Source organism: Anopheles funestus, chromosome 2RL (genome assembly GCF_943734845.2).
Source record: "Anopheles funestus chromosome 2RL, idAnoFuneDA-416_04, whole genome shotgun sequence".
NCBI lineage: Eukaryota > Metazoa > Arthropoda > Insecta > Diptera > Culicidae > Anopheles > Anopheles funestus.
The window spans coordinates 41,853,497-41,876,317 of record NC_064598.1 but is presented as its reverse complement, the minus strand read 5'-3'; the positions used below and the strand labels follow the sequence as shown (position 1 = coordinate 41,876,317).

At 41.1% G+C, this 22,821-nt stretch overlaps 2 protein-coding genes across 2 annotated transcripts; both read right to left on the bottom strand.

Moving 5' to 3' along the window:
* Positions 1-1,463: 1,463 nt before the first annotated feature.
* Positions 1,464-11,058, bottom strand: LOC125763673 (A disintegrin and metalloproteinase with thrombospondin motifs 9-like). Its single transcript, XM_049427031.1, has 7 exons — positions 10,323-11,058; positions 9,039-9,170; positions 8,068-8,283; positions 6,545-6,706; positions 5,341-5,644; positions 4,933-5,282; positions 1,464-4,836 (listed from the first exon to the last, which is right to left on the bottom strand). Exons 1-7 carry the CDS (start codon positions 10,620-10,622, stop codon positions 4,738-4,740), a joined length of 1,563 nt encoding a protein of 520 aa, XP_049282988.1. The 5' UTR covers positions 10,623-11,058; the 3' UTR covers positions 1,464-4,737.
* Positions 11,059-12,403: 1,345 nt separating this feature from the next.
* Positions 12,404-21,545, bottom strand: LOC125765884 (A disintegrin and metalloproteinase with thrombospondin motifs 9-like). The gene is made up of 6 exons (XM_049431381.1): positions 21,400-21,545; positions 14,053-14,376; positions 13,349-13,968; positions 12,699-13,263; positions 12,560-12,625; positions 12,404-12,446 (listed from the first exon to the last, which is right to left on the bottom strand). The coding sequence occupies exons 1-6, from the start codon at positions 21,543-21,545 to the stop codon at positions 12,404-12,406; spliced, it is 1,764 nt and encodes a 587-aa protein (XP_049287338.1).
* Between the last annotated feature and the right edge of the window lie 1,276 nt (positions 21,546-22,821).

The following is a 22,821-nucleotide window of genomic DNA, read 5'->3' as shown; positions in this document are numbered from 1 at the left end:
ATCATGATCAGTAGTAACATGATCATGCGAAAAAAGAGCATAACTTATACGATACGAGCACTAGAAGGGCCGCTTGAGGATAGAAGTGAGTGTAACCTTTTCCGTGGATGTTCTCTTGGTGTCGAAGAATCATTTTTGAAGGTTTTTACCGGTAGCTTGCGGCAAAACGAACGGTAGTTAATATTGCCTTTTTGTGAGGTGCTCTCTTGTAATTTGAAATGATGAAACTAGGACCGAATTATGGAACATCATGAAACAGTGCGGATTTCCAGGGAAGCTGGTACGGCTGTTGAAGGCCACTATGGACGAGATGCAGTGCAAGGTGAGAGTATCGAACATGTTGTCGGAATCGTTCGAATCTCACCGGGATTTGAGGCAAGGTGACTGACTCTTCTGTTTAACATCGCTCTGGAAGGTGTCATGCGAAGTGCGGGTTTCGATATCCGCGGCACGATTTTCACCCGTTCTGTCCAATTTCTCGGCTTCGCCGGTGACATCGACATCATCGGACGGACATCTGCGGCGGTGTGCAACGCGTACACCCGACAGAAACGCGAGGCCCACAGAATTGTATAGAGGATCAATGCGACGAAGTCAAAGTACCTGCTTGCCGGAGGTTCTGACCGTGATAGAGCCCGACTCGGGAGCAGAGTATCAGTTGACGGCGACGATCTGGTAGAGGAGTTCTGCTACCTTGGTACTATCGTAATTTCGGACAACAACATGAGCAGCGAAATCCGAAGGCGCATTGTTCAGGGAAATCGTGTCTACTACAGGCTCCACAAACTCCTGCGATCTAGAAGACTCCAACAACACACGAAATGCATGATATATCGCAAACTGATACGTCCGGTAGTCCTCTACGGGTACGAGTCTTGGACTATGCTAACGGATAACGCCAATCTAAGGACTGTCTTTCTACGTCTAAGGACTATCTTTGGAGCAGTGTGCGAGCAGGGCGTGTGGAGAAGGAGAATGAACCACGACCTAGCTAAACTGTTTGGCGGTGTAGTTATCCTGAGTCGAGTTGTCAAAGCCGGAAGGATACGATGGCTGGGGCACGTGATGAGGATGCCGGACTCATGCCCCACCAGGAAGGTGCTCGTCAGCGATCCGTTGACTCGTTGGCTGGATCAGGTAGAGTCGAACCTGTCGGAGATCGGATGCAGCCGTAGATGGGGGACTGCAGCCTTGGACCGAGTTTCCTGGAAACGGATTGGAGACCTAGCCATGTCTTCGCGACGTACTCGACCATGAACAGACAAAGAAGAAAAAGAAGGTCTTAGAAAGTTGGTCGAATGGATTGGAAAATATGAACAATTAATTTCCCATCATCCGATATACTCATACTATCGATTATGAATAGTAAAACATCTTAAACTTTCTGTTCCGCCTACCGAACAACAATGTAAACGTATAAAATATTTTGACTTTCGGACATGGTGCAATAAAACAAACGTTCATTTAAAAGCGTTCGATGATACTGCAAATCATCGTACGTTCACTATACATCGTACGTTCCCTTTTCGCGGGCAAATAGTTTAAAGGCGTTCGCTGTTTATTATGCGTTCATACATAATGTGGCAAATGATACGATTACAAAGTTACACAGGTAGAATAAAATCTAGCACTAACATAATTGTTTTATCCAAATAATCAAGAGAAACGATCATGATTACAATAACGCAGGCTTGTAAAGTGCACCGTTGTGTGTGTTCCGTTGGCAGTTTAATATAAGACCTATTAGCTGATATAATGATGTAATGAATTAAAATGCTAGCTGCCATTATCACTTTAAGTGCCTTTTTGCTGGCGGCTGACGCGCGTTTTTTGTTGTTGTTGTTGAAGGTAATTGCTGATTTATTTACACGGTTTATAAAATTCAACCGTGTGAGTGGTATCGTGGTATTATATAGTGTAAAGTGAAAAGATGAAACAGTTAAAGTGAAGAAACAAAAAAAAAAAGAAATGAGAGCATCAGCATAAAGAACCACCATCAGCCACTCTTGCAGAAGAATTTCCTAAGCGCCACTATCGAAACAACAGATGAAATTATTGTGCGCTCGTCGCTTTACCGGTAGTTTCGATCGTTTGTATTGTCCTACAGTTAATATTCTTCCGTGTTGCATTATTTAAGTGTTTTTTTTGTGGCAGTGTAAATAAATAAGGTCGGTTGGTTTAGTTGGCGCAATTCTATTCTAAACATTTTATCCGTATAGGATTAATTCAACGTACATAGTAAAAGTCACATAACAAGTTACTCTCTCACGTCTGAGTGTTTTCTAGCGTAGGTTGTGAAATTCTTCACATCCCCCTTATTGCATGTCACCGTTTCATCATTATTATTTTTGCCTTTCTTAGTTAATACTTGCACAAACAGCATTCGTTGCGACTATCAAAAAATAGTTTTTGCTTCCCAAGGTGATGCAACTAAGCTTTCATTTCACACGCAAAACAATGTCCAACATCAAGGACAAGGATCGCACGATCGAACGTACAAAGAGTCAACGAGCGTAAAAATTTACCTTACTAGCGCTTATTAGTAGTTGTTTATGAAATCTATTATTTAATTTGATAATAGAAGAGAAAATTACTTTAAGTTCGTTATTAAGCAGAAAAAATACACATAATTTCCCTAACAGCTACTACAAGCGAGCGGATCCGTCCTACAGATCTGTGCGTTAATTTCACGTTCGCTTCGTATTTCGTAACTTCACGCCTCGCGCTGCGATTTATGATGCTTGAACGATTTGTGCAGGGTTCCATATTAGCAAAACAAAGGGAACGCTACGGTTAACAATAATATGGCAGTTTTCATCCATTATCTTCCTTTTAACGAAAAAAAAACAAATTCTTTAATTTGTTACTATTACACAAACACACACACACACACAAACAAAACACACGTCGTGCTGTGAACGGCGCAATTTAGAATAAGCTTTAGAGTAAGGGCAGTTTGGTAAGTATGAAGTTATTGCCAAGATGGAGCAAGATGTACATAACTGTCCTCGAAAGTTTGGTTGCGGGTGGTGAGGTTTCGTAATACTAGAACGGAAAGCCATCAGCCATTTGAGATTCATTTGTCCAGTTCCGCACCGGTGTTCGCAGCAAAAGCCTTATTGTACATGCTATTAGGTTTGCTTTCACGACTGAATTGTGTTCTTTCCTCGTTGAGTGCTTTTTTTTGTTGGTTTCCTTTTTCTTCTTTTCATTTTACATCGATAGGTTTACTTTTTTTACTTTTTCTTTAGCGGTTTAGATTATACAGAATTGCTTTTATCACTATTGAGTATTTTCGGGTATCATTGCTTAACGGTTCGATTCGTTCGGTGTTTCGCATGTGGAGTACGTTTCAAGCCAACTCGCAGAGCCAGTGATAATTTTAAGAAACAAAACACAAATTTGTATATAACATGATTCTGGCTTGTACATTTGGCAGAATACACGATAATTTTAAATTATAATTAAAAATAACAAAAAAAAAACCAACAACATTGCATGCGATTTTTTTTTTGCGTTTTTTACAACCGATTTTGTTTTGCATGTCATTTTCCAGATTAATTGTACGGAATATCGAACATATTGCGAGTTGGCTAGATAATTTTTAATGGCTTTCCTTACTTTCATCTGTTGTTCGTTCATCTTTCTATTTTTCTGTACAATTTTAACTTTTTATCTTTTTTTTTGAGTTTTTTTCTCTTTTGTATAACAATTTCCATTATGTTATAAATTTAGTTAGGAATGGAAAGGAACGAAACGTTTAGGATGGGTCTACTACAAAGTGTTTGTACTTTTGAGATGTTTTGTTCATTTCTTTTTTATGTTTTTGTTGTTTTTTTTTGGCATGCACCGCTACACCGAAGCAATCGAGGTATGACAATACGACAATGGGCAAAGGAAAAATATACGGCAACACATTTTTAGCCAAAAAGACCCTTACGGGCCGTATTATCGTATGGCATAGCAGTACGAGGCAGTGACAAGCCAGACAGTTACATGAAATCGTTGGATATGATGAAATGGAACTAACCAATAAGCTAAGCGGTAATGAACCGATCGTTCCGTTGTAGTGGATTCGTACTAGCGTTAACATCAACTCTCTTTTAACGGCATGCGTTAATCAATGGACAGCCTAGGTCCTTAAAACAGAACTTAAATTCGCTGTCGCGATCGTTGCTGCGCCATGTAGTCGTCAGTTGTTCCGGTTACATCCCAAGATCCGGCAATACGGCGATCGTTATGAGCACTTCTTCTTGTCTCACAAACCATGACCATTGACCAATTACGTGTTTTGTGTTTTGCTGCAGCAGTTTCTTGATCAGTTTTGGCACATTTTGAAGGCTACACTAATTCGAGATTTTCTTTTTTTAACGTTTAGGAAGAAAACGTGGAAATACACACGCACACACACACACAAACACACACGTCCACACAGTTACACAAACACACGAATCGAGAAACAAAATTGTACACTATTCACGATACGGACGGGAAGAGATGAAGTGTTATGCCGCTAGTAATGTACCTAGCGCATTCACGTCTATTAAGAGTAGACCGGTAGTAGTAGTAGTAGTAGTAGATGTTAATAAGCCAAAAGTAGTCTTGCGGGGTTGATCGTGATCGCTGAAAACACCAGTCCTTGAACACTAACACTGTAAGGTCATGGGTTTCACATCTCGTCCTCGTGGTTGAGTCGGACTAGCTCCTTATTAGTGATCAGTGCCCGCTGATCGTGTACTATGCTAGCTGTAGGTATAGGTTGGTATTTCGTGACACGGAGCAACTGCCACAGTAGCCGCCACAAAGTGCCCGCACCTTTTTATAAGGCGTTTTAAGCTACGGAACAGAAAGCACAGAAGGATATACGGGTGTTAGTTGAAGTTGTAGACGATTGTATCGTCATTTTAATGCAGCCGTCATTAAGGTCCTTACCGGTACGAGGAACTTGATCACGGAATTCACACCGGCCGTTTCCCACGTGGTGCGTGGCCTAATGCGAAACGGGGTGCCCTCCAGGTTGATGGCAAAGTCGCCCTGCGGACAATGGCCGGTATTGCTGTAGCAGTCACCAGCGGAACCGAACGATTGCTTCGTACCGGAGCTGGTGGTAAATTCAAAGTCGTTCGTATACACCTGGAGTGTACTGATATTGATACGAATCTTTTGATAATGTGTCGCACCGTAGCTAATGCTTTCATCCTCCCAATCACGCGGTGACATTTGACACCTGTTTGCATCAGCCGCTCGTCGCTTAATGTAGATCGCATAGTTTTCCGTTGCACCTAGTGAAGAGGGAGCTTAGTTAATAGAGTGTCTGTTCGAGGACTTTTCCATGCTTACCTGCTGGGAGACTAAGATATTCCACCGGTGATCTAGTCGCCATTTTGTGACAGTAAATCTTGGTTTTGGTCCCATTCAAGTTCATCGTATATTCGCCATCGATGCGATGCTTACGCTGAGCATCCTTGCAATTTCTGTAGGCCGACTGATGGTGTCGATTGCGCGAAGGCGTACGGCATCCCGATGGCTTTTGGCAAGCGATCGTCTTCGGAGGACGTTCGTTCTCCGAGCAGCGATTCGATTCGGTGTTCAGCATTTCATCGAAACACTTGACGGTGCGACTCTGCCTACCCTTACAGTTGCACTATAACACGAATGAGGAGGGTGAATGCAAGATAGGTAGATGTAGGTGAGTGAGTGCGTGATCGTCAGAGCAAGAGTTTAGTGAGACACGGAAGAAAGGTGAGCTCCGGTGCTACACCCATTCCTTGCCGGATCTGACTGTCCAGAATTTGCTTATCAAACACAAACACAGTGATAGGTAGAAAACAGAGAGTTGTGAATTGAAGTACACAAGTCAGCTTAATGGGTTGGTTGTTTGTAGCATCGCTTGAAGTAGTATACATCTTCAAGTATTTTGAAGAGGCTGCAGAGGCACGTGATTCGTCTATTCGATCCCTGTCTATCTCGCTTGCTGTGTTTCAGTTACATGAATTTAGCCAGTGCTGCACTCTTCAATCGCTTTGTTTCACGTAGGAAGCAAAAGCATCCTTGCACTTGGCTTTTGATCCTCAGCCTAAACCAGCGTACACTTTCATAAGCAGCTGCTAAGGATGAGGATGAATGTTGTTAGTACCACTAGCGGAAGCAATTTGTTTTGGAATGTGTATGATTGTTACAACGTGCCTGCTCGTTCATTGACATCCAATTTCTGGTGTCAATTCTCAAATGAGATATATCTGCAGTATATTTAGATCACCAAATTTCGAGACTACATAATTAAAAAATAAACAAAATTACCCACAGGACATTAAAATTCTTCAAGATTTCATCCTTCTTCAGGACATACAACGAATGTACGCTCTGTATACGTTTCCCTTTGACAGGGGCTTTATACTGAGGGAAAATAATATTTCCTTTTGCTTGGAAATAATTTATTATGATATATAATAGAAAAAATATTTCAAACGAAATAAAATTTACCAAAAGCTGTACTTAGAAATCAGTTTGTTCAGAAAAGTAGCTAAATGTAATCGACACATACTTTGCCAAACTTCATTATTTTCCATCGACAGCCACTGAATTCTTCGCAGACCTTCGTGTTCGGCGGTTTCGTCGTCATGTTGCAGGCTTTCGGTAAGATCGTACGGCCATCGGTGCAGGTCACGTTTCGCACTGTTCTGCCGGAACCGCACCCAACCGAACACTGCACACGCACGTGTCGTTTACCGCCGATTCAATGCCGGTTCGTTGTGTGTGGGAAAAGATTTCGTTTCGAGAGAGGATGTGTTTTTTTTTGAACGTGGGAAAATGCGTAGGGAAATTTTTTTGGGGGGGTGCAGTATTTTTTTAAATTTTTTGGGACAATGTGTTACGCGTTCAATTGATGGATGATTGAGCATAACATGGGATGGGAAGGTATACAGATAGGTGTGTGAGATGGGCAAAGAACCGAAAGCACAAATAACAAGCGTGCCAATTGGTGGGCGTAGGGGTTGCGTAAAGTGTGACCAATCGATTTACCACATTTGGTTGGTAACATCCCGGACAACGTAGAATGGCAGTGAGTACGGTGTGTGGTCGGGTTGGTTGGTTTCGGGTGTTGATATGCACAGAGATGTGAAACATGAACAGATAAAAACGAGTAGGAAGACAAAACAATGTGATCGTTAGAAAGATAGAGAATTACTGCAATGGAATCGCTAAGAAAGTTAGAGTTAAAGTTAGAGTACATTTAAAAAAGGAAAGGTAAGGTAAGCTAAAATGGGAAACATATAGCAAATGGAACATGTTCAGCTTGCCATGGATAGCTTGGTTGGTTGGTTGGAGATCGTCCAGAGATCGCGGTTTATACACGATAAACTAGTTGTAAAAAAATCGTATGGTTAATTTTTAACCATTTTTACACAAAACAAAATCATTTTTCATAAACGTAATAGGTATTAGGCTGATGAATAAGAAATCCATTTTTTGTGTCAAATTTATGACTTTTTATAACAAGTTTTGTATTATCGGATTTGGATCAAATATGAGTTTGGGTTAAAAAAAGTCTTTGACCATATGGAAGTAACTCATAATAAATGATTTCCTTTTACTCCCCCCAAAAAACACATTAGAACATTTCTGATAATTAGTCCTGATTTCGTCAGTGCGGTTTTCGCACAATATTATCCTTTTTTGAATAATGTTTTTTGGTGTTAAGTGATGTGACACTCAAACATCAAGCTTTTTTTTATATCAATAACGTGAAAATCATTGAGATTAGTTTTACGATCAATCTTTAACTTTTGATTTGAAGTTACCACTTGGGTTTGAAGTTACCAAGCTTGTCAATTCGAATTATTTCTGTCTGAAAATCTGAAAAGATCTGAATTTCTTTTTCCTCAACCTAATACGTTACAATGCGATAGATAGAGGTGGACGGGTTCCAAGTTCCAAGGGCTGAAAGGGGTACAGCTTGATGGAGAATAGTGAGAAAGGGAAGCTTATCAACAACAGTGAGGGATGTTGGAAGTTCTGGGCAGTGGAGAAAAAACAAACAAAACACATCATAGTTACGCAGCACACCTTGGACCAGGGCGAGGTCTCCCAGCGGGTTGGACATGGTTTGCTACATTTTTTCTTCTGCTTGATAGGCGACGGTTTTTTTGCATTGGTACAATACTTCTCCTCAACACGTTTGCCGGTTCTGAACGGATGCGGATTATCGATCGATTTGGGAAATATCTTCTTGCAGATGAGATTGGGCTTGCGGCGTCCCTCAGCATCACACGTTCCGGAGCACTGCACACGGGATGCATGGGAGGGTACGCGACAAAGACGAGCGTCCACGGCAGCACACGGACCATAAGCGTTGGCAGCGACAGATGGTGATGGCGAGGAGATGGATCGTCAGTCAGTGGTGGTGGTGGTGGTGAAGTTGTTGAAGTATTGACATTGAAGTTATGGACGGTACACGGTATTTATGTATATGCAGAGTTGGGTATTGTTGTTGGTTTTTTGTTGTTGTGTATGAATCGCGTATTGGCACAGCGATGAGAGCAAATGGCAGGGTGGGTTGGTTTAATGTTTTGTTGTTGTAATCGATGTTATTGATATGCGTATGAAATAAATAAAAGAAAAAGAACACGATCCATGATGATATGGTGTAACATATTGTAAGAAAAAAGGAAGAAATAGAGAGAGAGAGAGAGAAACAAGAAAGAAAAAAAGAATCAATCGCATCGTTACAAAGACGATATGAGAAAAAAAATTGTACATCAGAAAACACGTGATGGTTAAAACCGTTTGCCAATCGGTTACCGTATCGATAGAACACGATACAGTAAGAAAAGAGAGTTTAGACCAAATATATTTAAAATAAAAATATATCAAAACTAAATAAAAGATCATTTCGACCGAAAAAGAACAATAGTAAACATAAAACTAAAGCAAAAAAAAAAAAACAAATAAACAAACAAACTTAAAAAAAATAGAATATAAAATAGTAAGAAAAATAATTGAAGAATAGAACAAAATGTCACCAGAACGATATTTACGGTAATTCGCCATTTAAAATTACAACACGATTCCTCGTCGGGCGGTTTCATTTCCTTCGCGCATTGGTTGCTTTCATTGCCACGATGGTCCTGGCACAGGACCTGACGGGAGCGTTTGCATTCGTTATTACACTAAAAGAGAAAACACAGTCTTAAAATGATTGACCCACTCGTGAGGTTGTTTGGTAAGGGATCAAGGATCGCACAAGTGTGGAAAATGACACAATGTAAACATTGTTGGGGAAATGCAAAAAGTAAATGGATTGCTAATGAGGCACTTTTCACGATATGCCAAAAACAAAATAAAATGCAATTTGGGGACAGAGTGAGCGTATAATTCAAATGATTGATTTGGTGAAGGATATAAAAAACGATGTCCCAAAAAGGGGTACCAGACGTGTTTTATTATCAAGTGCATCCGTATGCACCATAATATGGATAAGAAATTTAAGTTAATAAAAATCAGGTTTCACGAATCATATGGCATGCAACTAGATCATTTGAGATATCTGATCACAATCGATCTTAAGGTTGGAGTATATAATTGTTACGATATTCGCCTGTGTTGTTGTGTAGGGTTTGCATGGATCATGGATCATCACCATGCTCATCGTAGAAAGGAGGAAACATGTACCAAAAAAAAAAACATGTTGCAATGTGTGGTGTTTGCAATTGATCTTTATATTCAATAGTGTGTTTCTAGGATGTCGTTGAATTGTGTGGTATGATTGAATGAATGTGATTGTGATTGTAAGCGCAACATTATAAAAATTGCCTAAGCCGGATGAAAGCTTGATTTGAACAAATATAGCTAGTAATATATACAGTGCCCTGGGAAACAATTGTCGCAAGATTTTTACGTGAAAAAAAAACAGGACATCTAAAAGGCTATTTGCATATTTTGTTTTTATCAATTATTACATGTGATACAAGTATATGATAGCATATAGTTCGGTCGGTAAATGCAAAGCACAGTGTTAAGCAGATACAATTTCCGTATGTAAGCATCCAAACTTATCGCTACAGCACTCCAACGATTTTCCGACTGATCGCTATAAGGATTTATGTTTTCGTAGATTGACTTCCTACCAGACAAGATGTTTGTCTATTGCGTCTGTATATTGTGGTGTACGTGTGCGTGTGAGTGTATGTTCCTTCACTTCTAACTCCTTCCAAACATCGATCTTGCGTAGGACGGAAAACATTGGTTCCACATATGAGTGGCATTATGGTCACGGTCACGGCGATGTTCCGAATGTTATCCGGCTGATCATATGCACTTACCTTGCTCCATTGGCCAAACGTCCAGGTGGGACAGCGAAAGTTGGCACAATTGATCTGTGTCGCAGGTTTTGGATGGGGGCAGTAACGGTCCTCCAGCACCTGATCGTTTTTGGACATGCAGCGAACCATGCGCTTCTTAAACCCGCCTTTACATTCCGCACTGCAGTTGGAATAATTGTAGGTGCGCCACTGTCCACGCAGAACAGGGCTCGTTTCCGTGTTTGGTTGGTAGTTGCCATTTTTCATGCTCTGGTTTGGCTGTACGTCGTTCCGAAAGGATGAGTATTGGGTGTTAGGCATGTGCTACAAAATTATAGTTGGCACCGGTTTTTGTTTTGGGGAAGATACATAGATAAAGGATGGGGAGAATTTTGAGTCGAATGCTATAGAAAATACTGTACTTCGGTGGTTCTGTTATTGTACGGTGGTGTGAGCAATAAAAACAGAAGTTAAATATTTGATGGAAAATTATAAAAACAGTATTATATTAAGGAAAGAAAAATTGACAAAACAATCGAATCGATTGAAACAAAAGCAAATAGACGAATTGTAAACAATGATAAAACAAATAAACATATAACATGAATACATATAGAAAAAAATATGAAAGCATAAGAAACTCATTAACGACATAAAGTTGCGGGAGAACCAGCCGACAAACGATTTAGTCCGAACATGTAACATAAAGATGAGCGGGAAGAGAAAGGAACGGTCGCAATGGTTAGAAGGAAGCTACAAAAAACACACAAACCTTTTGATCGCAGGGCGGCATGGTGCAGTTCAAAATGACAGGCACTGGACGGGCACCACATAAGGCAGCATTTACGCTCACATTTTTTAGCATACATTGTAGCGCGTACGCTCGCTGACCTTCGCCACAGGTAACGGAACACTGACGGACAGGCGGTGGGGTAGTTTGAAGGATAATAGCAAGGATAAAATTGGGAACATAGAAATATCATTGTACGTACGCTCTAACGGAAAGTACAATCATATGAGCAAGACATTTTTAGGCACATGCATTTAACGCTTATCTACATGATCATCAAATATATAATGCTTATAAGGTGATTAAAATATTCTTGCCACAAAAGCAAAATCAATTTTGACAAAAGCTACAAATTGCAATGTATGAGTTTGATGATTTTTCATTATATAAATTCTTTGGCAAGAGTATGCAAAAAGACTAATTCAATTATCATTATCAGAATTATTATCAAAAGGGCAATAAAATAATCATACAACTATGAGTACAATTTACTGATCTGTGGCATTAAAAGTAATGCAACAGACTAAACAAAAAGAGAAACAACAAAATGTATCACAAACACACACATTACTACACAACTATTGGGGTTGGTTGAAGAAATATTTACAAGAAAAAAAAACAAAAATATAATAAAAAAAAAACACGCCGGTCCTATCTTGCTAGGGTTTTGCGCTATTTGTTTCGAATCAAAACGCCTGAAGGTAGGCAATTTTTTATGAGAGAACTGAAAAGGGGATGAACGTAAAATGTAGGATGATAAAGTGTAATATGTGTAGCTACCGGTGTGAGTTCTCCTGCAAACCATTTTGCACACTCTTGATCATCTGCATCGCAAGATTGTACAACAATTTTGCGCTCCTTAACCTCGCAGTATTCATCATCGATCGGGAAACCGTTCCGGTCGGAGAGACATGTTGCGGTACGATTCTGCGTACCGTCAGAGCAGGAGCACTGTTTTGTAGTACACCAAGAACATCATTGATAACGCACCGCGGAAGGACGATATACAGTGAACCAATGGACAGACAGACGGGACGGGACAGTACATATAAAGTATGGCGGGATACGTCACAAAACATAAAAATCAAACGATTCGTTACAACATGAAAGTACGTTGAACAAGAAATATCCCAAGCGTTGGTGGAGATCATGGCCGGTACCAGTGTTGAAGGTTGACAGTGCGGGTAGTAGACATTACACAAAATAGCAGAAGAAAGAAAGAAATAGAAAAAGAGAAACAAAAACCCGATAAGTAATGCCGCATCGTTGGGGTTCGATAATAACCGGTATGTTGTAGAGCTTGCTTGTAACCTTATTCCATGACGAATAGTTCCATGTTGCGTTCTTGCACGGGCCTGTACACGCCGATTGGGGATCACGTTTGCTGATAGGTTTTGGAATACCCGAGCACAATGTCGCATTGACATATTCCTGGCGTTTGTTCTGATGTGGGTACGATTTGACGCACAAATAGTCGATCTGTTTGTATCCTTCGCCACAGGCACTCGAACACTCGATCGGACCGGACTCCCATCTGTATGAAGGAACGGTAAAGCCCATCAGTGAGTTGACAATTGGCATTGCCAGGGGGAATAGAGAATGCTTACTCGAACTTGCAATCCGTGTTGCAGGGCTCGTATGAATCTTGCGGTTTGGCCGATTGATTACAATTATCCGGCGATGCTTCCTGCCATGTGTTGGTGTTTTTGCAGATGGATGTACGCCTTCGCCTGCCCGTACACTGCTGATCACAATCCATCCAGTCGGAATTTTCCCACCGGTACGGTGACTCGGGTGCAAATACCGTGTGCTGAAGCCGCTGCACACTGTTAGCGTTGTGGTGCGGATAGTGCGTATAATGCGTGTGTTTGTAAGGCTCGTGTTCATGCTGTGAATGTATCGAATTGGAGAGCCTGTCCTCCAAGGGCGAAGGAATCGGCAGCATGTAGCTGTACATCACCTCACCGTTGAATGTTTTATCGCTGTTCCCTTTGCGTACATGCCGTACGGTAAGCTTTTCCTTCAGCGGACGTCCGTAGGTGGATGTAATGCGTTCGTGAGACCCGTGCACCGTATACTCTAGCCGCACTCCGGCAAACAGTCGATGTTTGCTTGTGTGCGGTGTGGGATGTTTTGGGTCATTGAAGATGATCTCATTTCCACTCATCAAACCTATCGAAACAGAAGGAAACAATGGTAGATAAGGACATTTAACAACATCTCAAAATCAAGGTGTTTAGAGCTAAAAAGTCCTTACTCAAAAAGGATGCATCTTTCATGTAGCCCGTGTGTGCGATGTTAATGTTGGTGGCACCATCCTGTATATGAAACTCGATCGATTTGTCGGGCGACACCTTGTAAACGCTGTTTTGATTGCCGTAGTAAAACGTTCTCTTCACTTCCTTGCAGGTGTCATTGTTCCCGTTGCATACACCGCACTGATCGAGCTTGGAGTCGGAATTTAGCACATAATCGCATCCCGCCTTGCGGCACTGCCCGTTAATGCACATATCGAAACTATCCTCCGGAAACGTGCACGGTGTACCGTCGATCACTTTCTCGCGCAGCATGAAGTACAGGCTCTTGTTCTGCGCACGGCAGAACAACTTGCACTGATCTGCCAGCGGTGTACCATACTTTGGGATCCATCGGACATTCGATTCGAGCGTTGGCACATCAAAGTTCTGACCGTCCATCTCGTGGCACTGCTCCTCGCGGAAGTTGTACCGTGAGTTCGGACAAGCGTCTGTATTGCAGGCACGATACTCAATGCGTAATCCCGTGCAGAACTTGCCACCATTTTTCGGCTTTGGAGAGTCGCATTCACGGGTACGTTTCTGAACACCTCCACCACAAGTTCGTGAACAGACGTTGAAGCTGCAGAAAGAAAGAACACAACCGTGCGATCAGTTTGCATACTACGAAAACCCTGCATGGCAGATCCTTGCAGTGGCTACTTACGCACTCCACCCACTCCATCCTCCGTTCTGTGGCTTTAGTGCTGTCCGATCGATTGGGACACACTGACCTTTCTGGCACCAGTGTCCCTCCTGGCATTCGGTTCCATCAGCCCACGGCATATGTTGCGTTTTGCAGCCGGACATTTCATTCTCCCAGCTGCACCAAAGCCGGGCGCAGGTCGGCATGTAGGAACAGATTTTCGAACCATTGCCGAACACCAGCTCGCACTGTTTGTTGTTGGTAAACTTTTCCCCAGCCAGCGTAGTATCTGGCGACATCAGATCCGTCGATGGGTGGTTCAGCAAGCAGTTTTCTGGATTTTTTCTGCACGTGGATAGTAGAATGAAACAAAAAAAAAACATATAACAACAATTACTTATCAGTATGATGAGCGTAACGGATCCATGTTTTTTGTATGTAAAACAAGAGCAAAACAGAAAATGCAAAATACTGCACGGTGGCGATTTTATGCTAATTTTGACCTTTGTCGATCAGTTCGCGAGTGAATTGATCGATTGATCATTCGTTGCAGCTATATGTCGGTGCAACTGTGCGTTGCAACGCACCGAACAAATATTTAAATTGATACAGAACGAGCGAAAGAACCGATAAATATGCAATTTACAAGAAGCAAGATGGATATTATAATATTTTCTGATGTTCTTGGGCAGAAACAGGCGCTCGTTCCCCAAAACTGTAAGTAGTAGCGAGTCATAAAACCAATAACCGTGCTGGTATGCGGATTCGAACGGACAAGATCACTATCACTGAAAGTAATATCATTCTGAGCCGTACGGATGTGAGCAGCCTTTTATTTTATTACGGCCATCTTGTTGCCGTTCCTCACCGTAATCGGTATGTATCCCAGCAAACCTTCCCAAGCCCCAGCAGACATTGCGAATATTTGATTGCGGTCATAAAAATACATCTCCTTGGTTGTGTTTTGGGGGGGGGGGGGTTGGGATTTGGAATATTTATGGTATTATGGACGCGGATTGTGCAACCGATAAACATCCTGGCCCCGGACACATAAAACGGCCGTGTCCTAGGTCGGGGACTGGCCAATTGTGCATGCGACTCACGAGGAAGGAAATCGTTTAAATGTGATTGACCGCAAACGATCACGATCAGTTCGACCAGGCCTAGGGTGTCTTTGCGTTCGAATCGGTTGTGAGCTGGGAAGAATGCATGGCAAAATAATTGCAGTTGACACTTGCCGGCCGGTAAATTAAATCTTTTTCCCTCTCTCGCACCGTGTCTGTGTCTCGGATAGGGATAGTGGGTCATCATGGCTGTGTTACTGTGGTAGGCCGTTGACCAGACGAGACACTAAGATGACAAGACGTGATGAAGTAGCGATAAGATTACCTACTGGTGAAGGGCTGATATCTCGTCGTATGGGGGCCTCTGAGATGGTTCGAAGGCGATGAATGCTAAACGGTTTAATAGACGATATTGCGAAACGCACATCGGTCCGGAGTTATGCGGTTATGGAAAGGATTAGAAAGTGTTGATTGCACATCGTAAGGAATTAACATGAAAAATTACCCCGCGAAATAATCAACAAGTGGCATTCGAAAGGAGCTATGAAAAATGACTCGCCACTATCGTGAAGCCTGAAGCTGACCTGAAGATTAATGAACGCGTCTTGCATATGTGTGAGGAAGGAAAGAAAAAAGGTAAACTCACCGGAACGTTAACAAGCATATCAAATATCAATTTTCCTACACATTTTCACATATCAGAAAATGGTTTTTCGTTGGAATAAAATGATGCTAAATTGGAACATAGTTTGGGTTGTATTTTCGAAATCTGTTCACATGTATTTTAGTATTCGCAAAACGTTTGTATAGTCAGGATCTTATCCTGAATTCAGTAAAATTAATAACAAAAACTACATATTTGGCCTCGCATCAATTCATCTCACCATGTATTCGGACCGTCCCCGTGCAATAAGGACTGACTATCCGGCTAAGTGGTAAAAATAAGTCTAGTAAGCCAGAAATGGGAGGCGTTACTTTAGAGATGTAACCTTTAGACTAACCTTTTTATTTTAGAGATTAAAAAAAGAAGAAGAAGAAGAAGGAGTTTTGAGTTACAGGTGGTAAATTTGCAGGCATTTCTGAACAATCTTAAAGTACCTAGTTGTTGACTCTTCTCTTCTGACTCAAACTTTTGCAAATTGACGTAGATGTTTGGAAATCAGTTGCAAATCTTTGTGCAGATTCAAAAAAATCAATCAAGATTAATAAAGAACAAGATTCATAAAGAGAAAAAAAGGTTTCCACAACTACCTCTGTCCATTCCATTTCAAAATTTGAAATGACTTCAGAAATGGCTCGAATTTTACCTCTTGAATTCGAAAACCCTGCATCGTATGTGAGTAAAAAACAACGTGTAAAATACTACTCTCTGATCAGTAATGACTAGTATGTCCCCGATTGTCCCGAGGGATATCTGGCCATATTACAATATGGTTGATTAAGTCATTCCAGGTCAGCCTAATATGGAGCTCGGTTTCGGGATCGATCGATTTCCTCAGGCTAGTACTAGACGATGAGAAGGATTGGAAAATAAGCCAAATTAATTCGAGTGTTGTTTCGAGGTGCGCGGAAGCAAAAAAAAATGGTCACGGAAATTAAAAGTACCGCGTGACTGTTCTGATTCCACCGCTTCTACCCTCTTTCCTTTGCTCCCTCTCTTCATCTCTCTTTCACCGTGAACAGCAGCGCACCAAATTGGGATGTAAGTTGATGCTTTTTTTTTGGTTTTTCTCCTCCCCATAAACCTAGAGGCGATGGTGCGTACCAGCTACCCATCCATACCCGTGCCGGCATTATGCTTTGAGATGAAAGTATTCCGACAATGAGGCAGCGGTTTATTTTGCCAAAAACCCGAAGCATGGTATGTGTGTTGCGTTTGTATGCAACTTTTGTGGTTGCAGTTCGTGATTTAGTCTAACTGTGGGATACGAAACAACGGACAGGCGTGACATGCTTCGGCTCAGGTTGATAAAGGCACGAGCGATGAGTACGGACAGCTCCGAACCGGCACTTCCAGGGTGGTACAAGCTTTGTGATGCACTTTAAAGTTGTTAAAATAACTGTCCAAAAATCCTGCAAAGTGTGATGGTCTGACCATGTATGCGCGATCGTACTGCAGCGATCGGATGGTGCCGAGCAGAAGAAATGTTTCGGCTTGACCTCCAACCGTCAACGAGCTTGGCTCACTAATTGGGTGAACGATACAAGAAAATAAGGGTTTGGTGGTGCCATGTGGACCAGTTTTGCGGCCATGATAGCAACATTTTTGGCAGGATTTAACATCCCACCCATCGCACGCTGCTGTACCCTCCGTGTCCGTGCCGAAATCACAGTACGATTCGGGTCGGGTCGACGACTGGTTGAAGGAAAGAAAGCTTACAAAAAACCGTTTCAACGACGCTTTTTTTTTCTTCACGTCAGGTAATCCTGCGTCCGTACAGTGCGCAGTAAGCGGATTGTACGTATCGTTTCACCGGTGGAAAGGACCACCTTTATCTGTCATCACGATGTAATACCTTTTTTATCTAAGCTTTCCCACTCTTCAGCTTCCCACCCGGGCAATGAAAGAAGGAAACAATCAAAAGGGGGTAACATGACCCAAAACATTCCGTCACGGTGCGTAAAGATCGGTTCATTTAATCCTCACTCTGGTTGCCCTTAGGCGGGCGCCGGCACCTACCTTTTTATGATAATTGATATGCATTTTGTTCGCAATTAACAAGACATTTGGTATTGTGGAAGTGAGTCACTTGCGCAAGGTAGCGCTAATGTCTGAATATCCGAATTTCTGTTCTTTGTCCGGAAATGTAAGAGCAATTGTAAATGATCAAACGAGACCAGACACGGAAACCAAAAATGACACGTAAAAAAGAGTTATATTTTATTTGAAACTTCATCGTTGTGACAGCATTCATCGTTCTGAATGCTGGTCCGTAAGCCTTCCGGAGGCAAGTGTTTATAAAACGAAAAAAAAGCAAGATCCATTTACACAAGCTCGAACTGCATATTAATGTGTTAAAAATATGTGCGAAAGGTACACCGTGTACGGGCGTAAATCAAACTCTCTTTCCACGCCAACTGCCGCGATGAAGATCTTCATTGGATAAAGATGACTTGCTTTTTTTACGGTTCTGTGTCCCTTTCGTGTTCCGTCTGCTATTTTGTCCGTTTCGGCGTAGCCATCTTTTGGTAAACACGTTGCGAATTGCGTAAGGAAAGGTGATTTATCTTTCCTGGTTTGGGGCTGCCGGCCTTTAGCATTCCACAGCAGGATGTTTTGCTTTGTTTTTGCTTCTTGCATTTGCAATCTGTTGATTGCACCGTACAACCGACCGAATGCAATTGCATACCGATATTTCATCCTGCGGCAAAAAACGAAGCAAAAACAAACCGCTTCAATCAATTTCGGCGGGTTGTCGGCGTCCGGTGTCGGGACATGTTTTACCCTTTTGCTTTGATGCGGGGAATGTTTTCCCTGTTTTGCCGTAAAAGGATTGCACCGTGATTGTTTTGATCGGTGCTGATCAATTATTTGATTAGTTGTAAAATATGAGGCCGTGTTTCAGCAGGCGGAAAGTATGTATTATTTGTAATATTATATTTCAGATGGAGATGCCGCAAATTAATTGTCACATCGTGTTAAGAGAAAGTGTGTAGTTTGAATATTTTAAATGAAACAACGCTGGCCATCTTTATTATTTCTATAATAATCATATTGTATTAATTGCATAAGCAAATTAAAAAATGTTCTTCAACATACGAAAAAAGTAAAAAAAGTATGCAAAAGAAACGTTCTTTTAATTGACCAATTGACAACGATCTAAATCGATGTCATGAATTTTAAATAGGCTCCAAGTAACATAAATCATGTCGTTGTTTTTTCATAAATCGAGGCATATTCTTACAGAATAAGGTAAACTTTGATTGGTATCGTCAGCATGGCCAACAATAGTGCACTTTGCTTGGGGTCGGCAAAATGCACTTGGAGATTGGAATGGCTTGTAGTAAAACGAACCCCAAAAGAGAAAAGGTATAAATCAAGCTGCTTCTGCAACCTTTCTTTCGTCAGAATCTTAATAGGGCCGAACCATCCCGGGACCACCCAGCAAAGTAATGTAAGCATTGTTACTGCTTTTGTTTTTTTGGGTAGAATTATATTGATTTCCTTTCCTTCATTCTTGAGCGGTTTGTGACTTTCACTGAACGGGCGGAACACAAAAAAAAGTAAAGAATATTAAGCTTCTCCGTACGACACGGTTACATTATGTTGCGTATTCATGAAAGTGCATGTTTGACCGCCCAGGAAGAAGCGTATGATCGGGCTATGGTTATTGTCGTTTGTCTTTGGCCAACATAATGCTGGTGAAAGCAAATTGCTGAAGGAGCTTATCGATAAGTCAAACATGTGCAGGTGTGTGAAGAGAAGAGAACTGGAGTTTAGTAAATGATGGGCGAGTCACAAATGATTACAATGAAACACAATAACAAATCACACATACCCTTCGATACACAGATGATCAATATTCATGTATGTTCATGCTAACGATCTATTCAATGTATTCGTTGTGTTTTATTGTTATCTTTGTAATGCGTTGGGTGGTCCAGGTAAGCACAAAACTTCTATGTGCAAAGTTACATCTGTACAGAATAAATAAAGTATTTTTTAAATTGCATTTATGGGAGTCTCGATTTCAATGTTTGTAATATTTGGGGTGCTTCCTCGAATTTCAGGAATTTGTCCAAAATGTAATCAAATATAACCAAATTTGATCAAATGGCACATGTGTTGTAGAAAAATGCAAATGATAAAATGCGGAGAGCCCACTTTAGGGAATCGCGCAAACGCATATGAAAGTCGGAAAAGACCCAAAATGCTAGCGAATCACCCAAAGTTGGTACAGAATCGCGTGCCATTGATATGGAATGTCAGATGCATACGATTGTTGTTGTTGTGTTCGTGTGTTCCTTTGCTCGCTACAGGATTGGTTTTTTTAAATTTTCAGGTAAAATTGGATGAAAATTAAGCTATTTGTGTTTTGTTACTAACAATTTGTAGTCCCAATTTGGGAAAAAATATTTAAAATTTAGTTAACAAAAATAGATCTCAACTCTTCAATCATCACATATGTAAACAACCTGTTAATGTAACTTTCTATAAAAAAAGGCACGCGATTCCATAACAATTCTGGGTGATTCGCTAGCGTATTGGTAGTTTCCATATGAATTTGCTCGTATTTCATATTCGCTTGCACGATTCTCTAAAGTAGGCTCACCGTATCCTATCATGTTGGAACGTTTAGGAAATGTGCAAATGGAGCAATATCCACAACTTCCTCTACCTATTCTTCACTTCGAATTTGAAAAGAATTGGGGGAAAAAATCTTTTATTGTATCCTTTGAAATCGCAAACTCTGTATGTGTCACATTCTAGTTCAACTGAAATAGAATCTAAAAAAGGTTTAAGTAGAAATTTGAATTTGCCTAAGTATGTATCAATCATCAACATTAACGTAACAATGTAACATTTCTTAAATAGTGAATCGTAAAGTGAATAGTCAATGAACAGCTAGTGCTACATTCCTATATGCGGCGCACTACTCCCAAGTCTCAGAAAGAGAATGGAAGTTGTAAGGATAAAAATCATGCTGTTATATTTGCTTTTTTCTTCAATCGATCCCGGGTGGTCATCGATTTCAACAGCAAATTAATTTCATTAATTATCTAACGATCATAAATCTACCCAGCACGCGTGGTTTTTTGTGTGTAGGTTTTTGGATCCTTCTTCTACGACTGACGCAACCGTCGCCAAGTGCGTGTGGAGTTTTGGTCAAACGAAAGGGAACTACAACGCGAGGATTGCATAAAAATTGTAATAGTGCGTGTGGCGTTGTTCTGAAAACCCAACTCCTAAATGTGAAGAAAATTTCAAACTGTTTTTAGGTGAGGTTAGCCAACAACGTATGTGGGATAAACGATTAATGGTTCAACATGAACAGACACTCAATCGTGCCTGGTGGCGATAGCCCACGGCATGTGGCGTTTGATCGTCAATAAATTTGTCGATATAATAATTTATAATACAATACATGCACATAAGTAACGATAGGAGCATAGTCTTATGCATTAATATAATTTAAGTGTGTCTATAAAGGCATACGTGGGAGTTGATGGTTGAAGAAATAACATGTCGTAAGACAACATTAATTAGCTTTTTGGAAATATTTAGACACATTTATAATTCGTCATGGAAATGAAGCGAAAATGCAACCAATTTGGGTTTAAAATGGTTCAAAAATGTACTTACTCAAAGTATTCGCTCAGAATTTGTTTTGAACAATTGGACCACTGCCAGGGATGCGTGTTATGGTCGATCGTGCGTGACATGATTCGATTGTTTCCGGACGAATCGCCTCGATATCGCTGACACCGGCTGTCATCATCGTGGGGCATTCCTAATCTGTGAAGAGCGAGTGTGGTAAACGAAAAACAGACAGTGAATTATAGTGAAAGAACAATAAATCGATTTCAATCCAAATGAAGGCGTTGTTTAAAATCATTCAAATAGTTTCGTGTCCGAACTTGGAGCAGGGAGTTGATAGTGTTGCTAGGTTGGTCACATTGCAAAACCCATTGAAGGGTAATTTACCGTCAGCATTTACATTGTGCAACACTGCCATGTTCCCCTTTGGCTAAATTACACCAAGATACCATATCTATCCAAATTATTACAAACTGTTGTCAAGAGGCAAAGTGACACAAATGTGACTAGTTTTGTCGCTGAGGAAGAGTATGTTGCGTTCATTTTGTTGATTGTTGTGAGGAGCGGTACTACCAAATCGGGTGCTGTTTTGTAGATATGGAACATGTCTTTTTGGAGTCGTATTATGCATACAGATGAGATTGTTTTTGAACAAATTGGACATACCATCACCATGATGGATGGGTGCTATATTAGAAGAATTGGTAACCATTCTCACGTACGATGTTGTTAGCACGAAGGCTGTACTAAATGCTGCTATTGTTCTTCGTTTGCTGCACTGCACTTTTGCCTTTGCTATAACAGTATAACAGTCGTATAACAGTGCTATTGAAAACTCTGATCGATTAATATGACATTTTGTTAATCATATTTTATCTATTCTCTATTTACTAATATTTAACTGACACATATTCCTAAGCACCACTGTGTAAACTCTTTGCCTAGGAACCACTCTTGATCATGACACACAAAAAAAGATCACCAGATCGGGTAAATCGGTGAGTTTATAACACTCGCGTGTTACAATGTACGCACGCTCCGGCGCTTAATTAATGACGAGCTTCTGTCTGATGACGGAGCAGTTGTGGATACTGGCACTGGCTGACACTAACGCCCCGTTTGAAGTGTACAGGAGCTTCACCTCACCTTCATAAACTACCCAACGGATGACAGTAGCAGAACAAAAGGCCATAAAATGTTGATCTTCCGTAAAACGTGTTCCCGCTAATCGTGTAAACCCCGCCAGACGCTGCAATTCATTCATTTGTCTCGAAACACTTTGAACATCAGCACGACACACCACAATTGGTCATTGTGGCATTAAGTGTCGGAACGGGTAGCGCACGGTTACTGGGCTGCTGGACCGATCCAATTTGTAGGCGAACTTAATGGTGGTTCTGTTGTTCTGTTGTGGCGCTTGGTCCGATCCGTGCGAGCCTCATTCGTGTCGTATTTAATAAATTTTAT